This window comes from Dryobates pubescens, chromosome 5, assembly GCF_014839835.1.
Source record: "Dryobates pubescens isolate bDryPub1 chromosome 5, bDryPub1.pri, whole genome shotgun sequence".
Lineage (NCBI taxonomy): Eukaryota > Metazoa > Chordata > Aves > Piciformes > Picidae > Dryobates > Dryobates pubescens.
This window is the reverse complement of record NC_071616.1, coordinates 19,700,266-19,722,927: the sequence shown is the minus strand read 5'-3', so window position 1 is coordinate 19,722,927 and position 22,662 is coordinate 19,700,266. Positions and strand designations below refer to the sequence as shown.

At 38.5% G+C, this 22,662-nt stretch overlaps 1 protein-coding gene across 1 annotated transcript in view; it reads left to right on the top strand.

Moving 5' to 3' along the window:
* Positions 1-22,662, top strand: part of KCNH5 (potassium voltage-gated channel subfamily H member 5) — a 152,178-nt gene that overhangs the window by 47,669 nt on the left and 81,847 nt on the right. The window contains exons 6-7 of the mRNA XM_009903690.2: positions 113-505; positions 15,721-16,150. Of these exons, the coding sequence (XP_009901992.1) occupies positions 113-505; positions 15,721-16,150 (823 nt within the window). The remainder of the gene's footprint in view (positions 1-112; positions 506-15,720; positions 16,151-22,662) is intronic.

The following is a 22,662-nucleotide window of genomic DNA, read 5'->3' as shown; positions in this document are numbered from 1 at the left end:
GTCCAATGAACACAGTCTCATCTTTGTGCTGCTCCTTACAGAAATCTATAAAGACCCCTTAATGGATCACATTAATTGAAAACAGTAAAACTTGCTTTTCTGTCTTTTGCAGGTTCTCCAGCTGGGATCTGATATTCTTCCGCAGTACAAGCAAGAAGCTCCAAAAACTCCGCCACACATTATACTACACTATTGTGCTTTTAAGACCACTTGGGACTGGGTCATCTTAATTCTAACCTTCTACACAGCAATTATGGTTCCATATAATGTCTCCTTCAAGACAAAACAGAACAACATTGCCTGGCTCGTGCTGGACAGTGTTGTGGATGTTATTTTTCTGGTTGACATTGTTTTGAACTTTCATACAACCTTTGTTGGCCCTGGTGGAGAAGTTATATCTGATCCCAAACTCATAAGGATGAACTACCTGAAAACATGGTTTGTGATTGATCTTCTGTCCTGTTTACCATATGACATCATCAATGCCTTTGAGAATGTAGATGAGGTAAGTGATTGTTTCAATTAGAAATTATTTAGGAGCATGCTCCCAGTCATATGGCACTGATAAAGGGCAACAGAAGCACTATGGATGGCCTTAAACCACTGGGGTTTACCTACATGGCATTCCCATATTGGAAAAGAGAAATCTTAATGATTTGCTAACAACCATGTGTGGATGTGTACCTTAATGGATGTAGGTTTTAGAATCATTTGATTGTCAACTAAAAGTATTGTTACACATCTGTATCAAAATGGCCTGGACTGGCTGGGATGTCCCCCTCCCACAGCCTCCCTTTTCAGCTCAGTGCTTGCCTCTAAGCAGTCTTAATCCATTGCAAGGCAGACTAATACAGCTTGATGTAAATAAAGCTCTGTATCTGCTGTGGTTGCATTTGGTGGTAAATTTGCCACTGACTTACACAAAAGTAGAGGATGCCTCTGAATGAGTGTTTTTAAAATCCTTCCCTGGGATTACTTTTTGAGTCATGCTGTAGTTTTCAGGAGTTTTTGTGTGATGTTTTTAAAAATGGCTGATTTTTGCTTATTTTGGGAACAGCTCTTGAGCTACTGCTGTTTGAGGAAGGAAAACATAAATATCTTAAATGGATGCTGAATTAAAGCTTTTCAACTGCAAAATGTATTAGCATTAACAAAATTGAGCTTGCAGCTTAAGATAATAGAGAAAACAAGCAGTAACTACAGTAAGTAGTGCACGCACAAGTCACTGTAGAGAAAACTCAGTATTGAAATGCAACTCTGATAGCATGAGGGCTTGTTTTAACTTTTCTCTAGAGCCTTTTATCTTTAGAGACATAAGCATATTTTCATTTTTTAACATTTTATCAGTCTTTTCTTAGAGCACCATTGAGTGGGGTTTTTTGTTGCATCTTCATTGCTTTTGTTTTTAATTCGGAAATTGTGCGGTTACATCTCCTCACTATATAAAATCTGCATTCTTATTTTTTATTGTGGACTTCAGTGCTGGTTTTTGTAGGGCTCCTTTAAGATTCTATCCCTGTCTCTGTGCTGAGTAGCATCTTTTGACATTGTTCCATTTTATTTATAGCAAATATGACAGAAGCGATAATACTTGCAGCTTAAATTCAAGATCATATGAGGGCTGCCCGTCTGGAAGCAGGTTGTACAGTCAGGCTATCTAAGGAGGTGCTATTATCAAGGTTGTAAATATAATACAGTTTTATAATATAACCAATTTCAGACTGAGAGGAACCTGATTTTTTGTGTTTGTTTGTTGTTTTTTTTTTTTAATAAAAATGTGGCATTATCTCCAGATTTTCATGCTTTAATATGAAAATAAAGAGGAAAGTTCTGTGCCCAAGCACTACATATTTAAATGATGAGCTTGATCTTTTTCTCTAACAAAAAGATGGGAAATAAACCATTGCAATTTTTGTGATAGTGAGGAGAATCATTGGCAAAGTGCATTATAAAATGAGTCTCTCTTCTATTGTCAAACTTTAACCAAAATATAATAATAATATTAATAAGGTATCATGATCTCCAGCAATCATAGAACTACTATGATTTACCTTCAAACAAATGAAACATCAAATCCTTTCCATAAGAGAACCAGTAGTAACATTTCTTTCTCATGAAATGGCATGCTGGCCCTGGAGCCTGCAGCAGCCATTGGAGTCTAAGTGCTTGTGCACTTGATTTCAAACCCCTCCAACTCCAGTTTTCCCTAGTGCCTGAAAAGACATGAAGTGATTTTGAAGACAGGTATGTAAACAGTCTGTCTTTCCTTGTTGGATTTACTTTTTACTTTTCTCTCTCTTCCAGGGGAGATTTTTATTATTAAAAAAAGAAAAAAGTGTCTTCATTTTTGACATTTAAGCCTTTGAGCTGGTTAATGTGCTATGGGTGCTTGTAGTTTTTAATGCTCCTTATCATCATTTTTCTTTTAACATTTATTTTAATGGGTACTTCTTTTCAGGGATTTAACTTTTTGGGCCCACTAGCAGCAGTGTGCTCAAAAACTGCTGACAGGTAAAAAAGTACATCAATAAGCTTAATTTGGAAGAAATATTCTTACTGATTAAAAGGAAAGTATTTATCCTTATAAGGTGAGTGTGTCCTCCTTAAGGCAAGTATGAGAGAATATCTCTTGATTCTGGTAGATTTTAGGTCTTTACCTTGGCTCTGAGTGTTGGATAAGGGCGTTAGTCTGTAGTGTAAAAGTTGGTGATTGTGGCATTTCAGAACAAGTTAACAGAAAATCAGAGCTTAGAAGTAAAGACCTTGGGGGCAAGTCCTGATGTTCTTGGAGTTCTTGGGATGGTGGTGAAGGATGAACCCAAATCAGAATGAGCAGACATAAAGTCAGCTGAGTGAAAGATGACTTCCTTTGTGTGTCTCGCTTCCATCCCTCATTTTCCCATGTAAGGCATCAAATGCACTTCTTTTAGTTGTTAAGGGACTTGGTGAGTAGGAGGGCGACACACTCCAGGCAGTTTCTTTTCCTCCTTATGAGCAGGTGTCTCATGCATAAAAAAGGAAATGGCCAAGGAAGGTTAGGTTTGTGTCTGTCCATTGTAGATGCAGACAACTATATGTGTTATAGGTGCTTGAGGGTTCTGATGCAGAGGCTGTTGACTCATTGTATAAGATGCCTTATGCACCTGGGTGCAGTTTTATAATGTCAGAGTTAAGAAGGTGAATTGAAAGACTAAAACAAGGAAATGTGAGTTTCCTTTCTGAGAGTTGGAGTTTTTCAAATGCAATTGGTCTTGACCGAAGTAGGAACAGTGTCATTTCCGTCATGGACAACATTAGGCCAAGGTTGAAGTCTCATGAAATTCATACCTGAGACAAACATGATTGCAAATCAAAGTAATTTAGTTGTTGAGTGGATGTAGAGCCTAAGTAGAAGAATATGATGAAAAGGATTATGACACAAAAATTGAGAACTGGGGGAGATTAGGATGATTTGAGGAAGAATTAGAGGTGTAGGTTTCCATGTCTGGAATTACAGACCCGGGCTGTTACAGTCTGCACCTGGGGATTTGGATGTATGACAAGGAGAGGGGAAAGTATGATAATGAGAGAGAGAGAGATACCTTGCCACATCATAGAGTGATCTAAATTGATGTAATGGATGAGAAATTAAGTGGCTAAGTGGTAGTGAAAGGGTAGAAAAACAAGGTAAAATAGGCTGGAGAAAAATGAGCTAAGAGAGAGAAAAGTGGAATCTTAGTAGGATACATACTTTATTTGAGAAAATTGGTAGGATGATAGTCCTAGAAATCAGAAAAAAATGCATGATATTTTCTAATTGGGAAACATTACTTGCACCAAAATCCATTGTGGCTAAATAAAAGCCATAGAGAAAACCTTTCATAATCAGAAGTGTGAGAAGGGTCACTACATGACATACTGGGGTACCCAGACAATTTTCAAGGTAGGAATAAGGGTGAAGGGTACATGCTGTGAATCTCTGAATCTACATTGATTTTTACTTTTTTTTTAGTTCAAAAGTGCATGTCTGTGAGTCCATTTCTTATTTTAAATATGACAAACAAGCAAACAAAAGCACAAAGAAAAACATTTGGAGTAATGGAGAATGTGGTGTTTGGATCCAAAGATTTTGACTACATGAAATTCCTATTGTTACAAGGCTGTGAACCATGTACCAACTGAAGGTTAGATTTTTGTCTTGGAGTTACATGAAAAAATTATTCTGATTTTCTCCCTGAGTACTTATTTGCATGTAACAACTCATTCCATTGGTGTCTGCACCATTGCTTATGTTTTCAAAATCATGCCTTCCTACTTTTGAAGCTGCAGAATTATGTTACCTTGAGGCTTAGCCTTTATATATGTTCTGCCTGCTAGAGAGATATAAATACCCAATCATTGTCAGTCTGGGATACCAAAAGGTTTTTTAAAGAATGAGTAACTGTCAATTCCATACAGGGCACAATTGTTTGAGTCACATTATGCTGACATTGTCAGCAGGTGGGTTTACAGTACTTGTTCAGATGCGGTCAAACCATGCTACAACTCTCTATGACACCAAATACATGGATTTATAGTCCAGGGAAACCAGGATGTTGTGCAGATGTTTGGCTCTTCTCCCCAGGGTTGTTGTCAAGAAGGTGCTAGTCCTGTGATTGGGCAAGGGACAATGGATACAAACTGGAACACAGGAAGTTCCACCTCAGCATGAGGAAAAATTTCTTTACTGCAAGTGTGATGGAGCACTAAAACAGGCTGCCCAGAGAAATTGTGGTGTATACTTCTCCAGAGACTTTCAAGACTAATTTGGATGTGTTTCTGAGTGACCTGCCTTAGGTGAGGCTGCTTTGGCAGAGGGGTTGGACTCGGTGATATTCAGAGTTCCCTTCCAACCCCTACCATTCTCTGATTCTATGATACAGAGCTGCCGAGGGCTGCATTTGAGTCTCTGTAAATTAGTATATCGAATACATATTCCCAAGACTAGGTGGATGAACAAGCTTTTAGACAAATGAAAAATACAAGTGTTAAATATGTCTTAAAATTAGCCTTTGCTGTTTGGAAAAATCCTGGATTTGGCTTGTGGGGTTTGTTGTTGTTGTTGTTTGGGTTTTTTTGGTTTTTTGTTTGGCTTTGGGTGTGGTTTTTGGTTTTGGTTGTTTTGCTTGTTTCTTAAGGTTTTTTGTTTTGTTTTGTTCTTTTCTGAGACAAACCCTAAAAGCTTGATCTCATCTCTGCTAGAAACATGGCCTGTGAGTGACATGGCACGTGTTATAAGGAATGGGGCTGGATACCAGCGTGGTGGGCAAATAGATGGTTTTCAAATTAGTTATATAAAAGAACATCCTTTCTGGAAAAAATATTATTCATGAGCCAATGGCTGGAAGTGAAAGCAGAGAAATTTTAATGGCCTGAAAATCTGAAGTTCTATGTCTGTTGCTTAATAATGTAAGACTACATAACCCAATGACCTTTAATATTTAGTGATCTGTGCAGGATACATTAAAGGATGGAAGCCTTGTAACTGTAATCTTTTAATTACCCTTATCGATCTATTTCAGCAGTGGCAGAAACTTCTTTGCATTGCTGCAATTAGTAGCAACTAAAATAGCAACATCTGTAAATTGAAGGCAAATAAAAACTAATGCAACAATAGTTTAGCCATGTTCATATCTTCAGTGCTTTACTGCAAACGTTCCCTTTAAGGGGGTATATAAAGTAGAATTTATGGACCCCAGTCTGAGTGGAATATGCAAGGTGAAGATAAATTGGTATGGTTCAAGAATGTGGCTTTGGCTCTGAAATCAAGTCTATAGCTAGTTACTCTTCTTAAATCTAGGTGGCTGACAGAGAGAAAATAATTCCCAGAACTAAATCCCTGCTGCAGCCATGTGTTAAACTATGACGAGAATGCCTAGCAACGTAACAAGAGATGCAGTAAGCCTGGGACCTGGCATTTCCCCCTTTGTTTTGCAGTTGGAAGGCAATTAAATAAGAAGAATGCTGTCATCTTGCTGTAGGTTGCAGAAAACAGCAATATACCAGCATGAAGGCTTGGTTATGATGTCCAAATATAAAGGTATCCACTTTAGGCATATGTTGTGCAGATGGTCAACTATATTCTCCCCTGTCGCTTACTCACCTTTGTCACCCCTACAGCACTTAGTTCAGGATTGTACCACATCTCTTTAGCTTTTACTCAAGCTAGGGTTTTGTTCGAGTTCTGTCACTGTTCAATTACCAGCTTTTCTAATGCTATACAAAGTCTGGGGTATTTCTGGTTGTTCCCGTCTGAAGACTCATGAGTGTCAATGTGATGTGAAAGAAAGGGCCTGAACTGGATTTGATACTGGGAGTGGTGGGATGGCATCCCACAAGATTGATGTGAAATGCTAGCCTTGTGCTGCACCACTCTAATGTGGATTATGGCATGCTGAACTGGAAATATGTGCCTCAGTGGTCTTTTTCCTTTTTTTAAATTTTTATTTTTTACGTGCTGTATATGTTGGGTACAAGCCATTTAAATCAAATCTATATTCAGATCTGTATTAAGTGATGCAGAGTCCAATTGGGGCAAATTGTGTGTGGAGGGGAATCTTTGAATCCTGCGTGATCCCTTTGCTCGCAGAGAAAAGGAAGGCTTACAAAGGAAATGAGGTAAATGAAATAATCCAGTAAGATACTCACTGAAATAGTGCTGATGGGAGTAGCACAAATCCACATTACTGAGGTTGTTCATACAGGCATCAATGGGAGGAAAAGAGTCACAGGCTTAAGGATAGGCAGTTGTGCTGCACAAAATAGTGACAAGGTGCAACCCTGGAGAAACTATCTGCATGGCTAGTATCAGAACTTAGCAAAGTTTTACCTGGAGACAGCCTTGCAAAGTGATGTGAGTGTTTTGTTCAGGACTGGGTTGGTATTTTTTTCTCCGTTAGTGTCAGGAATCTGTGTAGCTCCAGAAGTACTTGCAGAAATATTGCAGATAAGGTTGCTGTCTCCAGATATTTATTCTGATTTTATTCCTGTATCAGTGTAGGAAATTTGTCATTTGTTGCTAGCATTATGCTATCAACTAAGTTCAATATGTGGCTCAGAAACTGTCCCAAATGATGTGACGCACTGTCCCTTCCCTCCCATTTCATCCTCCAATTATATCAAATTTTATGGTATCATCCTTTGTTTGTTTAGCCTGTTTGGACACACTGATGCACTAACAAATATATAGTGTAAGAGGCCGTATCCCCCTTAACTTTAATCTAGGAGAGATATTTTGAATTCACCTGCTTTATGTAACCTCAGTTATTTACTGTTTGAAATGTACTGCATTGTATAGTTGTGCCATAAACAGTACACTAGAATTTTATTTATAATGCCATAGTCTATTGATATTTGTGCTGGGGAGGTGGGGGAAAGAAAGAAAAGCTCCTTCATCTACCTGGAAAAAGAGATAAATCTCAAGCAATAAATTTAGAGGTGCTTTCTTTCATTTTGCTGTAAAGACTCAATTTTGTGCTCACTGCAGTTACTGCTCCCATTGCTACCAGTGGTGCAGGGTCAAGTATTAAATGGGCACTGCTTGTCTCTGGACCCAGGGTCTCGACAGTTTGTGTAGAAGCAAAGCCCCTTGCTCTGTGTGGATTTTACATAATTGAATGTAATCCTCAATTTGTTTCTTAAACTGGTTATGAATCAGAAATATTGCTTTCTTATTGTCCTCATTCCAGCATTTTGATTTGTAATGATGCAACTTTGTTACATTAATTGTTTAGCTAAGAAGAAGAGTTTTTGAGATATGCTGGAAGATTTACTTCAACATTAACTACAGCGAAGAAGTGTTAAGGCACTAACCAGGGATTTTAGAGCTAAGTTCTATTTAAGTAGCTAAGCTCAAAATTTTCTTTTGGGAATGATTTGCTGGTTAAATTTCAAACAGCCTGTAAGTCCTCCTGGATACTCCTGCCCTGCACACAATAGTACTTTCTGGGTATGTGCCTGCAGGCTCACCCACTTGCACTGGCAAGACTCACCATTTCAGTTGTTTCCAAAACCTGTAGGCGCTTTGTTTTCTTTTACATTTTGTTACCATCATGTAACAACTGCTCAGTGAACATTGCCTAAGGTTTATAAAAATGGTGCCTTTTTGACTTCTTCGATACCAAATGCTGAGCTATGCCTTTACAGAACCAGCTAAGTGATTCGAGTGAAATTTCTTTTGTGCATAATTACTTCTGGTGAGGGAAAGGTAATGAAAGTTTTTCCCATGCTTCATTAAATAACGTATTTGGACTGCATATCAAAATGTACTAAGCATGGCATTCTTCTGATGAAACACACAGCCAGGCATAGTCCACAAGGGGATACAGGCACATTCATGGTATGGTTCTTCATGTTCTAAGATGTGACTCCAAAATAAGTCTGAGGGGTCACACTGCCCTAAAATGACTGTTTTTCACCCTTGGGAGTAACAACGTGCTTGTGTGATCAGCTCAGGTGCAGACTGCTCCACAGAATAACGTAGACTGAGATGCATCCTCCCTTTGAAATTGTATTTGCCTCACTTCATCCTTTCAATGGACAAAAACAAAAGCAGAAAAAAATAACAGAGGTAAAACTTGCAGTGACCTTTTGAGTAAATGAGACATTGTCTTTGGTGGGCAGGTTCACTGTATCATTGTTCCCATAATCTAGTCAAAATCCACCCTACCTCATGGTGTTTGCAAATCTGTCTTAATTTGCAGTCTGTACATTTGTCCCTGTGCCAACCTCCTTGGTTAAGTATTTCTTTTCCTTCCCTTGTGTTTATCTCCCTGATATGCTTAGAAAGAACAGTCATCCCTCTCTCCCCCTGTGTAAACATGTCTCTTTTTCTTAATCTAAGCAAACTGATCTTGTCTGATAACCTCATTTATGAAATTTTATGCTCCCCCCCACCTCTTTTTGTTTGTTTGTTTGTTTGTTTGTTTGTTTTTGACCATTCCAGATGTCTCTCTCTGCATAGAGTTAAGTCTGAATACATCTCTTGGGGGCAGATCTGCACATAGTAATCCAGGTGGAGAATTCAACTTTGCTTTGTAATTGGGTTTTGGTTTTTCTGGTTGACAGTGGAAACACCCAGATGATCTTTCCTGGAAGTGGATTAACCTCTTCTGTGAGTGCAATCCACTGGTTGCTCTGAGTCACTGTGGGATTAATCCATATACCTAAATCTTTAATTTTATCAGTAATCTTTAGATAAAGGTCTTTGTACTTGTAGATTTTTTTGGTCAATTTGCCCTGTAATGGATGCTTTGAGATTCTGTATTGTTGAGTTTTATCACCTTTTCCTTTATTCCCACCCAGTTATTTGCACAGACAGTGTCTTCTGCTGATCGTGCATCAACATTTTGTCATCCATTTCACAAGTTCCTCAGTCAGTTTACAATCCCAGTTATGGTCCCTGTTTTCTCTGTTTCCTAATAATTTCACCCCTTATATTACTGCAACACTGCATTTCTTTTATTTTGAAAATGGGTGCTGTTATCAGAGGAAGCTATCAGGAAAACTTGGTTAGATCCCAGTCAACCTAAGCTTAGCAAACCTATTGCTGCATTGTTTGCATTTTGATTTATCTCAATGTTTCAAATTACTTTCTCTTAACTTTTTTTTTTTCAGGTAATGAATCTTTTTCTTTCCTCTTGATGCACTAGAGTTTCTGGAAAACATCCTCTTTGAAAACTAAAGCTAAAAATTAATTTAATTCTTAGCCCAAGCCTGGATTATTTTTACTTCATTGCAGTTTGATCACTTCCATTGTTCTTTTGTTCATTTATGATTGCAAAGAATCTTTGGGTATTTGTTTTAATATTCTTTATAAGAAAAAGTTCAACCTCACATTTGGCAACTCTCCCTTTACCTTTGCCTTCTAAGATGTAGCTTTCTGTTGATCCAATTTTTGTTTCTCATGTATTGTCAGTCCTCTGCTTCAGTTTTCTTCTTTTTGATGATTGTTTGCAAATTTAGAACTTATGACCAGCTTTACAAAATTTCCCTTCTTTGAAATACAACCTCTGGATATGTTATGCCTTTTCAGGTAAGGACATTCCAGATGTCCTCTGCTGCTATCTCTCACAATCCAAGTTATATTCACTTATTGGCTATAGTTCAATGCACTAGTGTTTATTATTGACTGTATTTTTGAAATCAAGAACCCCAGTTCAGTTTGCTTTTCAGTTGTTCATTTTTTAATGAACTAATTTAATTCCTTCTTCAAGCCAGTGGGGACTTTTGCAGGACCAAATGTAGTTTAGCATCACTTTCTGTGGAGTAATTGGCTAGTCAGTGAAGAAATAAGCATGCTATTACATCTGCAGAAAATCTCTGCCTACTGTTATTAATAGCATTTATTCTCCAAGCTCATATCGAGAAAGATAAGTCTCATTGTGAGACTCTCACATTGTCAGGCAGTGCTCTGTGATATCTATCTCTATAATAACATAATACAGGTTTGGATGCTGCCCAGATCTGGGCTTTCCAGATTTCTAAGGATGGGTTTAATTTCTCCTTGAATAAGCTGTGTAAGTGATAGAATTCAGCTTCTTTGTATTCAGTGGGAGAGGAGAAAGACAGCTCCAGGAGGTGATTCATCCTATCCCTGGCTGTCTGAGATGGATTGGGTGAATCACTCTTCTGACATACCTCTCCTCACTCACCAGGGAGGACAGCTGGACGATTCACATAGATTGTCTGGTTGGCTGTAAGGTTGCAGCATTATGTGAGATGAATCCCACCCCAGTCATGGCATGGCCGTGGCTTGAGCAGTCTCAAGCTCAGTTTAAATGAAATCATTTTGCCCTTGCACATATACAAAGAGCTCAGCCTAGGTGGCAAACTCTTCAGAGGATTTGATCACTTTAATGGCTAATTCTACTGAATGCAGGTTGCCATAACTGTTTGCATCTAGCAACTCTAAGCATATCAGCTTAAATCTGGTTTAAGAAGATCTGTGTATACTGCAGTCACATCTTTGACTGCCACGCCAGCATGCCCTAGTGATAGGAAGGGTCTCAGCTCTGGTTCTTGGCCATTCCATGAATTCTTCAAAACCACAATGTGCTGAACATCAAAACACAGTGAAAAGCTCTTCTTTCCCCCCTCTCTGACCTTTTATGAGACTGTGTTTTCTGTTAAATGGTGCAGTACCAATCCCCACTTTCAGAGCCAGGAAGATTTTAGTTTTAGAACACATTTAAAATGCATGTTTATGGGTGGTTGGTTTCTTTTTTGTTGTTGCTGTTGTGTACGTGCCCACAGCTAACAATGAATAAATAAAAAATCACGGAGTGAAATCTAATTGAAAAAGTGCCTAGAGGTAAAAACACATTGTTCCCTGATAGAAGAAAAAAAAATTATGGATGAGCTTACCATTTCAGAATACTGGGGTTTAATTTTGAGGTTTAAGCAGATTTCAGTATATTTAAATGGTAGAAACTAATTGCTAGATTTGTTTTTGTTTTACTTTGTTAAACATTTATGCAATAATTTCCTACTGCAGAAAAGATCTATTAGATTAACAAGTAACCAGCTTAAATCTTTTATGTCTTCTACAAAAATGCAGGTCTGCTCTTCTGTTTTCCTTTAGTGCAGAACAGACTCCTCTCTCTCCTGGTTTGGGAGGACACCTCTGACACTCATACTAACTTGGATGATTTCCTGTACTTGTTAACCTTCATTTTCCTTTGGTGACAATGTTCCCTTTATCTTATTGCATGTTTAGCTCTTGACCCCTGTATAACATGACTTTGACAACCGCATCCATCCTATTGCTTGAATTATCAGGGATTCATTATGTGCAAGAGAATTTAGCTCTGTGTTCTGGCTGGGGGTGAAGGGATCTGTTCCCATGCCACATATTGCAATTGTATCACAGCTACAGGAAACATTTTTCTCAGCCTTGTGGTCAGAAGAGTTTAGCCAGATAGTCACTTGGCTTAGACTGTTCTTTCATCCTGTGATACTGAAATTTGACAATGTGGTAACATAGAGGACCTGAAATGGCAAATTTCAGGTAAGCTTAATAGGAAGGAGTAATCTCTCTACATTTCATACTGAGTGCTGTCATCGGCTGTGCCTCCACAATCTCACTAAGTTTCCTTTCTTAGTATATTAAGAGAATATGAGAACATAGATTTTGCAAGGCATTTATGTCAATAAACTTCAGCTTTGTTTAATCATGAGTAGTTAATTTAATTCCACAGTTCAAGAAAGTTCCTCAAAAATGTCCTTCTGGATAAATTTGACATTGTCTACATCCTTTGTGGTGGCTTCAGCTGCTGTCTACTCAATAGAAATAGTGATACCAAAAAGCTGGTTCATAGCTATTGCTTGTGTCCTCTCCTGATCCAATGGCCTTAGAAATCACAGGGAAAGTCTCCTGTGACTCATATTCTTAACACTGAAGTCAATGATGTGTATCGGACAGGAATTTGCTTCCAAACTTGACTCACAAAATGCATTTCTGGAGTAGGTTGTTTTCCAGTTAAAAGATTTCTACAGCTGAAATGACTGAAGATGAACAAGCTGAATGATTAAGACATAATCAGATACATTAGTCAAAACCTCAAGGGACAGAAATAGATGCTTCATAATCTGTTAAGATGTTCCTAGAGAACACAGCAGGTATTACAATCAGTTGGGCAAATGACTAAATAAGGCAACACAGTGACAAATGCTCCTCCAAGAAGATTGGATTATCAGTATCAAAACTGTGCATTATTTGCATGATGCTAATGCCAAACAGGATTACATGCTCTGTTCAACGTTTCTAATCACCTTTCTGATCGAGTGCTGAGGTTACTCCAGTTAGAACAGGTGTTCATCCTTTTGTAGAAGGGTTTCCAAAATATTCATTGTGGAGCATACATACAGTTTAAAGAAAAAGAAAATTAAAGACAGCCAGACATCAGCTGAGTATATAACACTCAATTTCTTAATAGCTCAAATATCATTCAAGGCAGTTAGTCTTTCACATAATTTCCACCAAAGTAATCGCTGCTGAATCTCAGGCAGAGCTTTTTGTGTTAACAATTGTGCATTTTAACACCAGGTGATCTTTTTAAAATATAAAGATACCAGCTTGACCTAATTCCCAGTATTTAAACAGCGTGATGCATCATGCATTTAGTAAGTGCTTATGTGCTCTTTCCTAGGTAGTGTTCAATGTTTAAAGCTTCCAATACTGTCTTCATATTTTGCAAGATTAGACATGAAATGTGAATAGTCAATAAATATCTCTCTGATTTTTTTCCCCCTTAAAGTAGTGGTCAGACTGAGCTGGCTTTTAAACTTACAGTGAAATGTACTTAAATTAATTCCTTTTTGGAAATAATATGTTTCAATGTCAGCTAAAGTGAAATATTTTTGATTTGTTTTCTGTAATAAGAGATACAATTGTTACCTGTACTTAGGGAAATTTTGCCCAGATTTTGAAATAAATACTGTATTTTTTGCATGGTTGTACAACTGCTAAACTGTCTATGTAACTTAAAGTGAGAAGATATAATATGGCTGGGGGATGGAGATGTAATACAGATGTCAGACTGTAAACACTCCTGATCAGTGGTTGACTCTTGGTTTGCCTTTGTGCAGCAGAAAGTGCAGTGTAAGCCTTGCTAGTGGGATGACCTTAAACAACTGGGTGCAAAAAGGAGACTCTCTGCTTTAGGTTCCAGAACTCTGACAGTAACTCAATGTTGGTAATGAGCAATGATTCTTTAAATCAGATGGAAATAATGTGTATCTCACTGGCCATCAAAACAGGACCTGATCTGACTCTCTGCTGTTTTCTCCCTCACAGTGAGTTGCAAGCTTTGAGAATTGGGGTGAATTCACTGAAACACGCTGCAGATTACTTTTGTGAAATATGCTATTAAGCTGCTCTGTAGTTTTATTTTCTAATGGAGGTATTGGTTCTATGGGGTGTGAATGTTATTCGGTAGTCCATTGGCCCCAGTCCATTGTATAATGAACATTGTAAGCGACTTCTCAGGTTATTGGGTGGGTTGGCTATTCAGTGGGCCTCACAGACATATATCCCAAAGCAAATAAGTAGTTTGAATGGAAAGAAGACCTATAAACTGAATCTGTGTCTTGTGAAAATGCAAAATACAGAAATCAAAATGGGAAAATTCCACTACCCTCCATGGTATTAGTCATCATGAGAGCCTGAATGCAAATATAGAACTTCAATTTATTATGGATTTGGGGACCTGAAACAAATTCCAACGGGATTTGAAAAGCATACAAGAACTTTGTTAAACAGATTACATCTAGAAATATCAGATATATGCTACCCTTCAAATGTTAGTTGTGAAAAGAAACAGAGGTGCAGAAGAGATTAATGTGGTATTTTTATGGAAAACTCCACAAACTCCAGTATTTTACTGTTTGATAATATAATTAGCCAGTGTTTTGACTAGACTGATTCAATAATGATGCATAGAAAAGGGCAATTTAATCTTGGCACAGTAACTAGGAATGTTGCCTCATTGCTTTCTATGTCTTAATTTCTACTTTAAATTAAATGTCTTCAGTTTTGGAATGTTTTATATCAGAAACCATCCTTTACAAATCTTCTATTTTGAGTCACTAATCAATTTAATGCACAAAGTAGGTATATCATGGGATTCCAATAGATCACAAACATATTTTTCTTCACCTGCATCTATAAATTCTATTCAAATACATTGCAAACCATTTGTGCATCGAGGAGGACACGCACATCGCTTGTTCCCTCTCTGATGTTTCTGTTAAATTTTTGATGGTTCCTGTCTTCTCTTCTCTAAACATTTGCACTTCCATTTATTTGTACTTCATTTATCTTGTATGAAAAAAACCCCACAAAACACTGCACAAGTACTGGCTTTAGGAAAATATCTGCAATACCGATTGGAAAGGAAATTAACCCTATATGCAAAGGCATGTGGTCTTGCCAGTGCTTTGTGGTCTGTAATACCCTCAACACAGAAAGGTAGTGTACCCACAGTTGCTAGTTCCATGTTCAGGCAGTGAAACTTCTTATAAATAACAATATAACCAGAGTTATATTAGCTCTGGTGAAGGATAATATGGGATGGAGACTGTAGACTAGAGGAAGTTACCCAGTTACTCTCTGGTGGAAGAGAGGAACAAGAGGCAGATTTCTTTGTGGTTACCCATTACAATTACTTTCTCACATTTCTCTTGAGCATCCCATAGTGATGAGGGCTGTTGAAGTAGGTGGATCTCTATTTTGGCCAGAATAGCACTCCTCTGCTTGGATTTAACTGATTATTCTCTGAGAAACTGCAAGAGTCTATTTGAATGGTGTAGTTCCATCTATGACTGCTCTTCCACCACAGTTGACCTCATTGAGGTCAAAACAGAGTCTCCTGTTTACTTCAAGCTGACCAAGTATCAAATCATTCCTTGTTTTGTGATAAACATGCCAATTTTCACTTTGGATTCCACAGAACTCTTCTGTTACTTGGGAGGACTGAGCTTGAACAAAGTAATTTATCCACCTAATGAGTGCCAAACTTGATTATCTTGGATGAGGACAGAAGTACTTCAGAGGGAGGAGAGTTTGATCCTGTAGTCTGTCATCTGGGGCATAAAAAAAAAATGTATAAAAAGATTTAAAGCAGACATGGGAATTGCTGCACAGCCTTCTGTGTTAACCAGCAGGATATTTCAGATGAAATAATGATTTTTATTCTTTTCTAGGGGATCAGTAGTCTCTTCAGTTCCTTAAAAGTGGTGCGTCTTCTACGACTTGGTCGCGTTGCCAGGAAGTTGGACCATTATCTGGAATATGGTGCTGCTGTCCTGGTTCTGTTGGTGTGTGTATTTGGACTGGTGGCCCACTGGCTAGCCTGCATATGGTACAGCATTGGAGACTATGAAGTTATAGATGAAATCACTAATACAATCAAAACAGATAGCTGGCTCTACCAGTTGGCACTGAGTATTGGGACACCATATCGTTACAACACCACTGGCTCAGGGCAGTGGGAAGGAGGACCTAGTAAAGACTCCTTGTACATATCCTCTCTCTACTTTACCATGACAAGCCTTACAACAATAGGATTTGGAAACATTGCACCAACCACTGATGGAGAGAAGATTTTTTCAGTGGCCATGATGATGGTTGGCTGTAAGTAGAATTTGATTTTATTGTGTAAGTATGATGGTTGCAAAGCATATTTGCTGTGAGCTTTCTTGACATCCTAAAAAGTCTGAAGTACCTTTAAACAGCCATGAAATGAACTTGGAATTATTGAAAATGGGAACTGAGGTTGTGTAGTTGCTGTAGCTTTTAAATTGCTTGAGAGACAGTACATACATAAGAGTGCCTCATGGCAGTACTGTATTGAATTCATATCCTCTTCGTGATGCTTTAGTGTTGGATGCTTTAGTATTGGATTCAATCATGTTTGAATGGTCTTGGCTGGGACTTGGTTAATAGTTACAATGTATATTCAGATTCAATTAGTCTGACTGACTTGCACAATCTTGGAAATGTTTTAATTTGTTTTAGCCAAATCTCAAAACATTTGATGATCCCATAACGTTATTGTGTACTTTATGGTATGGTTTCACTGGCAAGTCCTGTTTTTCTCTCTGGAATGTGGTGACCTTTGTCACCAGCAAAGCTAGAAGTGAAGGGAATAATAACACACTATATTGCACCTTTTCTCTGCTTCCTGCTGTTTTGCAGCTCTGCTGAGATAGTCTAAGAACAATAGTGGTAAGGCACACTTCTCATTTCATGTGCTGCCAAGGTTAGATAACCCAGCCGCTCTCCAGGTTAACAGAAATTTTCTAAATGTAACAAGACTGCTGAAAATGTTAATATCATTTTGGAGAATTATTTTGGTGTTAAATAAATAATTCTGGGTATTTCTCTGATGCTTTCTATTCCTGAGCTTTATACAAGCAGTAAGCAATTAGGCAACAACGGAGCAAACAAAGCCTTTTGAAAATAAGATCTACATAATCTCTCTGTAATTATCTCAGCTAACACTTTAAGATCATCTCAGAGAAATACTGAACTATAAAAAGGAGGTTTTCTTGCTACAGTCTTTATAGATCTGTAGAAGATTAAAGCCATTTGTTTGGAGATTTTTTGAATGCTTTTTAAAGAGAGAGGTTGCGGTTTTTGGACTCTACTTGCAGTGTGGTGCAATGAAGTTTCTGCTGAACAGCATCTTTACATGGTGGGTTGATGTGCTTCAAAATATTTCAAAGTCATAAAAAACAAATCCCCAAGCTAGAGCATTAATGTGCTATTCCAACTATGCCATAGAAAACCTATAGGTGCTGTTTAGCCATGTGTTGAAACTGCTTTGTGGTATTTACAGAAGATTGAGGATTTGGAGAAGAAAGTGTATATAGAACATTTGAAATATTATAATATTTACTTCCATTGTCTTTTCTGGGGACTTGTTGCCTTGATGGAGAGAGTCCCACAGAAGTTAAGCAGCTGTAGTGAAAGAGATAAGAGCCCACAGAACTAAGCAGGGTGGGGTTAGAGACATAAAAACATAATAAATAATAGTAATAATAACAAAATACATACATGGTCTCAGTAAGTGAAAAGGAAATGTACATGCTTAGTATTCTAGGTGGATTGTACTCTTGCTTTTTAATCTCTGAAATGTACAGAGCAGTATCAAAGTTGACATTTATGGTAATCTATGCACATGCCACTGGTTTAACAGTTTTCATAAGTGTGACCTAAGAAATTATTAAAACATTATTAAAGGTACATATCAGTGGTAACTGTAAGCTTAGTGGTTAGAAAACCATGAGTAGGTTTATCGTCTTTTGGGCAAAGCCAAAAGTAGAATCTAGAAGTTGAGAAGCATGGCAGAAATACAGTTAAATTGCTTATTGCATAAAAATAATGCCATCAAAATAAATGTGGCTTCTCTTGTGAGGCCACAGATAGAATAAACTTTCTTTTTAGGTTATTTGTAAATGTAAAAATGCTTCAGTTGTGATCCAATAGTTGAATATTTTGCAGACACATCAGTGAAAGTATTAAGACTTTCAACTCATGTACATGAGTATAAGGACTGCTCCTGAAATCTAAAGGAGTTGTTTAATTAGATACTGGTAAGAAAATATGTCAGCTTCCAAGAAGATGCTGGTCATGCTTGCAATATTTCTCTAAAGAGATCAGACCTGCAGTATTCTATACATGTGCCTTGCAGCGCCAGCTGCTGAAAACACCACAGTCTGAACACCAAAGTGGGATAGGAAGGGACAAAAAATAGCAGATGAAAAACACCGTATCTCAGGCAAAGTGACCAGTGAGCTTGGGAAAAGGATTTGGCCCCAAGAAAAGGTGTAACTAAGAAGTGAAAATTATTCAAGTTGTTTTTTAAAGATTTTTTAAAAATTAATTTTCCTTTTAAACAGTTTTTTGAGATAAACATTCAGCAAAATTCAATTACAGTTCACTCAGTAAAAAACTCTGATCCCTGAACTGACTCCTGTCATAAACAGAGAGAGACTGTGAAATACCTTTAGTGGATTTCCTGAAGAAGTTTGCTAATACCAATAGTTGATATTGGCAGCTTCTTTGCTAACAGACTGTGCCAAATGAGTGTCTTAGACTTAGCACTGGAATCAGAGATAGTAATTCATCACAATCCCAGCTGCCTGCTCATGCAAACTGCAGATATGAAAGGAAATCTTCCCTGCTCTGTCAGCTAGTAGTGACTTGTTCTGCAAGCCCAAAGTTTCCTATTCAGGCTGGCAAAGTTATCAGGACCTGGGAGGAGTATTTGGAGAGATTTGCAAATCCTCCTGGTGGGCAGGACTGCAAAACGATGTACTTGTTAAAAATAGCCAAATTAAGATTCTGTCGCTGCTGATAAAGCATTGCTCAATGCAGGGCAGTGGTGGGGGAAACCCAGATGAATGGGGAAGCTTTTCAGTTTGATTGGCAGTTTGTCACTTGATTGTTCACTGAGGACAGAATTGGGTGGGATCTTTAGACTGAAATACATCACCTGTCTTGTAGGAAAGAGAGCTTTGAATAACTTAACCTCATCTTGTGAAGTTTACTTCCAATTTCTTTTTTGCCTTACTTGCTTTTGCTTGGTGTCCAGTGCAGTTCAGCAATATTTTTTTCTCAACACTTGAAAAGCTAAAAATAGCAAATATAAAGCATCCTGTGACAAGAGAACAAGGTTTTTACAAGGGTTTTTGTTTAAATACCTATTCTGCATTTGCTGCCTAGAGTTCCTGCATGTGCATTGAAAATCTGATTTTTGTAGCTCCTTTTGTGTTGATACACAGGTCATTTCATCCCCTTTATGCACAGAGCAGAACAAGTAGGTGGATCTGTCATACATATGCTTTGAATGGACCAGGAATCATATCCAGGAAGGACCTTTCTTGTAAACTTCCCATTATCTCAGTCTCTAGCAAGAAGCTCAGGCTCTGCTGCTGCATGTTCCTCTAGCTAAGTCCACAAGCAGTTTTTTAGGCTTCTACAGGACAGCTGTAGGTCTAAATGTAAAACTAACTGGGTTTCTGCCTTTCACAAAAAGGAATGTATTAAGATAGAAGCCAGAAAGGCACTTTTTGGTTGTATACTATTACTATCTTGCAACTCAGCACAGCCAGGACTTCAGTGAGCAGAATATCTGTAAAAGGGAAAGGGCATTTTTGGGAATGTGGCAGCATGGCAGGGTGAAACAGCTTGCAGCATTCAGGAGAGATGAGGTTTTCTGAAGAATCATAGAATCATTTTGTTTGGAAGAGATCTTTAAGATAAAGTCCAACTGTTAAACCACCACTGCTACGTCACCACTAAACCATGACTCTAAGCACCATATCTACACAGTTTTTAAATACCTCTAGGGATGGTGACTCTACCACTTCCCTGCTGGACAACCCTTCTGGTGAGATGTGTTTGCTGCTATCCAATTTAAACCTCCCCTGGTGCAATATGAGTCTGTTTCCTGTTCTATCACTTGTTATTTGAGAGCAGAGACCAACACCCACCTCACTATGACCTTCTTTCAGGTAGTTATGGAGAATGATAAGGTTTCCCCTGAGCCTCCTTTACTCCAGGCTAAACAACCACAGTTCATTCAGCTGCTCCTCATAAGACTTGCTCTCTAGATCCTTCAGCAGCTTTGTTTTCCTTCTTTGGATTGACTCCAACACCTTTATGTCCTTTTCACAGTGAGGGGCCCAAAAGTGAACCCAGCATTTGATGTGCAGCCTCACCAGTGCTGAGTACAAGCGGACAATCACTTCCCTACTCCTGCTGGCCACACTATTTCTGATACAAGCCAGGATTCTGTTTGTTCATATTCATCCAGCTGTCAACCAACACCCCCCGGTCCTTTTCTGCTGGGAAGCTTTCCAGCCACCTAGCCTCAAGCCTGCATGGGGTTGGTGGGACCAATGTGCAGAACTTGGCATTTGGCCTTGTTGAACCTCATACCACTGGCCTTGACCCATTGATCCAGACTGTGCAGATCCCTCTGTAAAGCCTCCAAGCAGATCAACACACCCACCTTACTTGATGTCATTTGCAAATTTACTGAGGATGTACTCAGTGCTTTCATCCAGATCACTGATAAAGATATTAAACAAAACTAACCTCCCTCAGTACTGAGCCCTGGAGAATACCACTTGTGACTGGCTGCCAACTGGCAAATTTAACTCCATTCACCACAAGTAGTTGGGGCCAGCCAGCCACTTTTTTACCAGGCAAAGTGTATGCCCATCCAAGCCACGAGCAGACAGATTCTACTGTGGGAAACAGTGTCAAAAGCTGTCAAAAGAAACAAGGGTGAATGTTTAAATGACAAGAGTCTATGTACAGCCATATGCCTTCTCTCCTGTGCTTCCACTGGGAGAAAAAAATGGCCAGTTTCCCATCTCACGGCTCAGAAGGTCTCTGATACACTTCTGCATGCATCTTGTGTAACTGAGAGCAATCAGTTTGCCCCTGTCCGTGTGCAACAATGGAACTGATCTGAATAACATAGAGCAGATGGCAGAGTCAATCTAGCCCCACAAATACAGCATTTACATGAATTTATTTGTCCACCTGAGTGGGCTCAACCCAGTGCATACTTTATCTAAGCAATAACAGAAATCCAATATATTCCACTAGTCACTGAAATGCTCTGATGATCCTTGCTGCTAGGAAAGGTCAGAACAAGATATCAAAGGCAGGAATGTCAATGGATATTGAATACTTCCCCATTTCTTAGAATGTGGAAGTCCCAGAAGAATCTCTTAAGTCTTCTGTGAGTCCTGAGAAGAGTTCAGAAAGGGTGTGTTGTTTTTCTTGCTTTAGGGAGATACTTATATTGCCTATATATAGCTTGCTTTGGCTTCTATTTGCTTCCAGATTTATGGGGAGGTGGGTGTGGAGGAGGTATTATTTTTCAATAGCTGGTTTTAAATTATGGTGCAGACAGGCTTATTAATTTTGTGTATAAGCAGAAGAATTTATTGTGGCAATTGTACAGGATAAATCTGAACAAATTGGTCTGGAAAAACCTGTCATTTCTGCCAGCTATTGGAGCAATTTCTAGAGATCTCTCTCCAAAACTCAAGTTTCTAATTTCATGGCTTCAAATGCTGATTTCCTATATTAATCTTAAAAATACCCAGGATGTTGATCTGCAAATTGGAAAAGAAAACAGATGTGGTTACTGTCACTTGATCCCAAGTTGTTATTGTTCAGGGATTGATGAAGGAGAGCAGGGGTGGGTTCTTCTTCTTTTAATTTTGCTGAATGAAGAAATAGGACATCCTCTTTCCTACTGAGATTGGGTGAGATGCTCTAATCTGATCCACACCTGGTTCTAAAATCTCCAGTATTGAGCAATGGGCCAATGATGCTGAAAGCTTCTGGTTGCTCATGGCATCCTCCCTTGCTTTTTCTCAGCTCTTGTTTTGGAGTTGTGACATGGACTGCCATGGGCTGTCAGTCATCTCTCCACTGATCTGCCAAAACCTAATTAATTATTCAAGCACGCTATTTCATTGTTCAAGTAACATTAGTCAGTTCCCTGCCAATATATGATAGTTAGCCACTTGAGTGCTGTTTGTATGAATCATGGAGGTTTATCTAGTAAATTTGTTAAGCAGTGGCTAAGCCCACGCACTGACACAACAGTGTGTAATTGTAGGAAAGCACTTGTCTGGCAGACTTCCAGACAAGCAATCCCAAGAGTCCATAGGATTTAAATTTTGATCCCAAGGAAAATGTATGTGCAGGATAGCACCTCTTAGCAAAAATCACTACCAGTAATGTAGATTAAATAGTATTTTTTTACAGCAGTAGCTAGTAATGTGAGAAGGCTTTACATTTCTAGGAATTTACAGGCTTGTGTGTTTAGCTGTGGTTGAAATCCAACTCTGCCCCGAGTGTCTTACAAGAGTCAGTTCTGTGGCATTTTCTTTTCCTGCAGGAATCTGGGATATGGGCAAGACACAGCTTTGCACTGCCTGTCCAGGAGCTGCAAAGGTTTTGACCTCTTCAGCAGAGGACTTGTGCTAATTTTTTATCTACTCCTTATAGTTTCTTAAAATCTGGATTGTGTTCAAATTGTATTGAACAAGAGCAGGCTTTGCTATTGAGCTCCTAATTGCTTCAGTTACATGGAGATGCAACCCTCAAAC